This window comes from Perissodus microlepis, chromosome 19 (assembly GCF_051167445.1).
Source record: "Perissodus microlepis isolate ML-2025 ecotype Zambia chromosome 19, ASM5116744v1, whole genome shotgun sequence".
In the NCBI taxonomy this organism is placed as follows: Eukaryota; Metazoa; Chordata; class Actinopteri; order Cichliformes; family Cichlidae; genus Perissodus; species Perissodus microlepis.
In genome coordinates, this window is record NC_140479.1 from 17,121,493 (window position 1) to 17,126,376 (window position 4,884).

The 4,884-nt window shown below is 38.9% G+C and overlaps 1 protein-coding gene across 1 annotated transcript; it reads right to left on the minus strand.

The window, feature by feature from the left end:
* Window positions 1-893: 893 nt before the first annotated feature.
* rab32b (RAB32b, member RAS oncogene family) lies at window positions 894-4,784 on the minus strand. The gene is made up of 3 exons (XM_084914050.1): window positions 4,377-4,784; window positions 2,461-2,738; window positions 894-2,090 (listed from the first exon to the last, which is right to left on the minus strand). The coding sequence occupies exons 1-3, from the start codon at window positions 4,588-4,590 to the stop codon at window positions 1,926-1,928; spliced, it is 657 nt and encodes a 218-aa protein (XP_084770176.1). The 5' UTR covers window positions 4,591-4,784; the 3' UTR covers window positions 894-1,925.
* Window positions 4,785-4,884: the final 100 nt, after the last annotated feature.

Consider the following 4,884-nt stretch of genomic DNA (forward strand, 5'->3'; position numbering starts at 1 on the left):
AAAGCTTTACGCTTTATAAACCTATTCACAAGTTTGACTAAATTGAAATTGTCATGCAGTCATGAATATATGAACGAAGCTGCCAGAGAAAATGCACGCCGGAGGGCTGATAAAACAGGGCAATATCAATAATGCACAAGTGATGGGATCTGTTGCTGGGAGTGAGGCTCCCATCCATTCAAACTGTCATATTTATAAACAAGTTAAGGAGCGGGGCTTTTGTGTCCGATGTGAAAAAGTATTGGGGCCAGCATCCCTCTTTGACTTCTGAATGTAGGTCTCCAGAAACTGGGACATACATCCAAAATTAGCAGTTGTGTGTTACTTCTTCCATCGTTTTGCCTCAGGCACAATTGCCACATGAGGTAAACTACCTTGCTGGCTTTTATGCTGCAACTCCTTTGATCAGCATGTAGAGATCAGATGAATTTGTGGGGGGGTTTGGATAAATATGGGAAATTATGGTGCCCATTTTTAACTTTTTAATCTATTTTGGGGGAAATCTATGGTAATGCAAATTAATGCCACGTCAACAACTGCTGATATAACAAAACATTATGTGATTATACTCCAAGGTTAAATACATTCTCATGACACATCTGGAGAGAGTGGCTGAATTTGGACAAATGCTACTCTGAAAAGGTAACCAGCGGCAGGATGTAGAACAGTTCCCTTGCTGCACTGCAAGGACACCGAAAAGTAAAACTACAGGACAGCAAAGAACAGATTGGTGTGCAAAAATAACCTGAGCAACACAAAACATGTCAATGAGCAAGACAAGGTATTGTACATTGCACTGGTTTAAATGTCCGACTTTAAAGGCACTTTAATTTCACATTAATAGCATTAAAAGAAACCACTCACTTAAAAGTTATTATTTCAAATGTATTCTGTTAAAACACCTTGTAACTGATTAAAGCATAAAATTTACAAGCCTTTAAAAAGGTCATGGTGACATGATTTAAATGAACAAACTGTTCATGAAAAACAGGTAAAAGGCAAGAAATATATTTGTTAAGTTGATCAACGTAGAATTAACCAGTTACTTTAGGCAGTGTAGCAATAACTAAACTAACGAAATAATGAACTTGCCTGGTAACCTGTCGAGGGTGTGCGATGAATGGATGAGCTTGTCATTTTCTAAATACTTCCAAATGGTTTCATTTCAATCTCAGCCAGAATTTAGTGGCTGATATTTTACTTCATTGACACATACAGTCACATACACTCACTCTTCTGATATTTGTTAGATACATGCTAAATGCTCTGCTCCCAGTATAGCACACTGTGTACTCTCTAGGCATTTTCACAAATCTCTTTTCTCCACCAAAATCAGGTCATGCTGATAGCTTTTCTCTGCTTTTGGCCATATCAATCTGAGATGCCTTGCTTATGCATGGGTCTTAGCTCATCTTACTGCAAAAGTGATTAAGAGATAATTATATGAATGGGTTGCATAACAGACGAAGGCACAGTGGAAGCTGCAATCAAATAAAGTGTCATTTGATGAGGACAATTTCATGAAATATACATTTTCGCTGTTTTTCTGCATGGGAATAAACATTAGATAGCATGTGGCTCCTCATCATAGTAGGTCATTCACTAGCACGTCTTGGTTGTGCAGTGAGTGTCACAGGCTTTTCCCAGCAGGATGTGTATCATGCTGGTCTGTTTATTATCCTGACTGGATCAGTGGTTTATCAGAGGAATGAGCTCATTGTCTCCACAGAGGTGTTTATGAGGCAGCCCACACAGTCCATAGATTATTGAGAAAAATCAGCAAAGCAGAAATATGAATATAAAGCTACTGAAGCTTGGTGGCTTTCTGTCATAGCTTCACTGAGGTGGCTGTGGATTCATGTCCCAGCACCACAAACAGGTCAGGTTCTGTTTAACCAGCAGTAGCTTTAGTTTGGCTCTTTGTCTCAGAACAGTGATCTCCCGCAGCACAGTGACTGACTCTGACTCTCCGTGGGAGTCTGGTTCACTTTGATCCTATCCCAGTGGTGCTCTTCAGCAGACAGGCTGGTGTCACACAGCATTATTTGTTTGACAAGGAAGGCACCTGCCTCTTCAATATTTATATCTTCCTAAAAAAAAAAAGCAGGGAAGAACACGATTTAGAACATTGTGCGTGCATCCGCTGGGTTAAGTTTTTGGCTGCATGTGTTAATATTTTAACATATTTATATGAACAGGTTATATGCAGTAGCTGCAGTGATAAAGTTCACACATGCAATAAAGCATACCCCCATGCAAGTCTAATGCAGGATCTCATGCAGTATGCTTACTTGCAATATGAATATTTTTAGATATAAAATCTATTAAATTAGTCAAACAGAATCCAAACCCTCAGATAATCAGTTAATGATCTGCTGAATATCCTAATGTTATTACCTCTAAACAGCCAACACTGACTGTTACTGAAGGCACATATTCCCCTTCTATGGTTGCACAAACCTTAGCAGAAGTCTCAAACCAGCCCAGGAAGCCGTTGTCTTTACAAAAGCTGTCCAGAGAGGACACCAAGGCTCCATCCCTCCCCGTCAGGTCGCATTTGTTGGCCAGCAGTACAGCAGGGATCGGTTGGCCACTGTCAAGACACACTTTGGTATCCAGGTCTTGCTTCCACTCAGAGGCAGCCTCCAGGGTGCAGCTGTTTGTAATGTCAAAGACCACTACTGCTCCCATCGCCTCTTTGTAGTACACTCTGGACATGTTCTTAAACCTCTCTTGGCCTTGAGGGATAATAAAATTATGTGTGTAATGGATCCTTTTGCTCAACCTCTAATAAAACCTGGCTGCAAGTAGGAATGTGTCTTTTTTTCTCATGGATAGGCAGCTATTATTTCTTTTTGATCTGAATTATCATGTCAAATCAGACTGCAACCTAAATGTTATGTAAGAACTGAGAGACTACTGATAATTTTCTGAAATAAAATCGTATGTTTCCATGGACACTGGCTAGGATTAAAATTAGCTCTGAGTAAAGAATGGATAAAAAAAACCCCACAAAAACACTGCAGTTTGACTTGAGTTTCCAGGCACTAAAACATTCAGCAAACTTAAACTTAAATTTAACTTTAAAAATGTGTATAAAAGTTGTGTCACCAAAAAAGAACTAAAATATAATTTCCACAGGGGAAAAATGGATTTGGATGAATTAAAAAAAATGTGCAATTTTGGAATATTATGTGCAAATAAAATGCTTTCCTGCAGAGTTCTTGTTTATTTAAAATATATTTTAGGCAAATAAGTGTACTTTCTATCATTTTAAATTTAAATGTACACTCAGCATCCACTTCATTAAGTACACCTTGCTACTGGATTTGTGACATTTGTGACTGGAAGCAGTCGCAACAAGATGGGTTCACTGTGGACATAAAGGGGTGGCCATGGTCAACAACAATCCTCTGTAGGCTGTGGGCTTTAAAAAATGGAACTAAGAGGCTCAAAATGTGCCAAAAAATAACCCACAGTAACCACAACCAGTCTGAATTGTTGATGAAAAGGCAGAATGGAGCCAGGTTTCCAAATTCTGTACCTACCTTCCAAAGGTTGCTGAAAAAATCAAAAGTCATCAGACCAGGAAATGTTTTTCCAATATGTCCAATTTTGGTGCGCCAGTGCAAACTGTAACTTCAGTGTTTTTACACAGGGTGTGGTCTTCTGCTGCTAAAGCCCACCTGCTTCAAGGTTTGATGTATTGCTCATTCACAGATGCGCCATTGAATATCTTGGTTGTAATAAGTGGTTATTTGAGTTACTGTTGTCTTCCTATTAGCTCAGAGGAGTCTGGCCTCTCTGCTGTCCTCATCAAGGCATTTTCACCCAGAGAACTGCCACTCATTGGATATTTTCTCTTCTTTGGACCATTCTCCCTAAACCCTATAGATGGTTTTTGAGGGAAAATCCCAGTAAATCAGCAGTTTCTGAAATACTCAGACCAGCCTGTCTGGCACCAACACCCGTACTACATTAAAAGTCACTTAAATCACTTTTCTTCCCAATTCTGATGCTCAGTTTGAACTTCAGCAGTTCATCTTTACCATTCACATGCCTAAATGCACTGAGTTGCTGCCATGCCAATTAGGCATTATGTAGAACATGTATACCTAATGCAGTGGCTAGTGAGTGTATCTCTGGTATACTCTATTCAAATACACATTATATATAAATAAATGTATCGAGATATTACTTTACTGCATTTAAAATGTTAACAGATAAAAGCTTTGGAGAAACGTTTTAAATCGTGTTTTCACAGAAGTGTCGCAGTACAGTTTCTACAGAGTTTATAACAGATGGCATAAAATTAGATTTAGCCTGTTCATCCAGTATTTTTGTACAGGAATTTGCTTTATAGTTTTGAAACTCACCTCCAATATCCCAAAGCTGTAGTCTCACCACTGTCTTGGGATCCCATTCAATTGTCTTTAGGGCAAAGTCAACTCCAATGGATGCTTTGTATGTTTCATCAAAGCGTTTATTAACATAACGCATGACAATGTTGCTTTTCCCAACCCCCAGATCCCCAATGACTAAAACTTTAAAAAGCTTCTCTGTAGATAATGTCACCGAAATCCTTCCCATGCTGCGGTCCACGAGCTGACAGGCATCGAGACAGATAAAATATTTTCCTAATAATTGTGTAAAACTAGGTCACATTTACACAGAGTTTTAAAGTAAAATAACAATTTGTAGAAATAACAGTGTTACAACACTCTGCGTTATTCCCTGTGTCACTACTTCCTACGGTGTCCCTGTTTTGAAATTCTTCCTTCAAACCAGAGCAATAAAAAGCTGACCTTTGATTTATAAATCACTAGCAACCACGCCAAGAGCACAGAGCCACCTAATGTTTCAACTTGAAAAACATGAAAGACA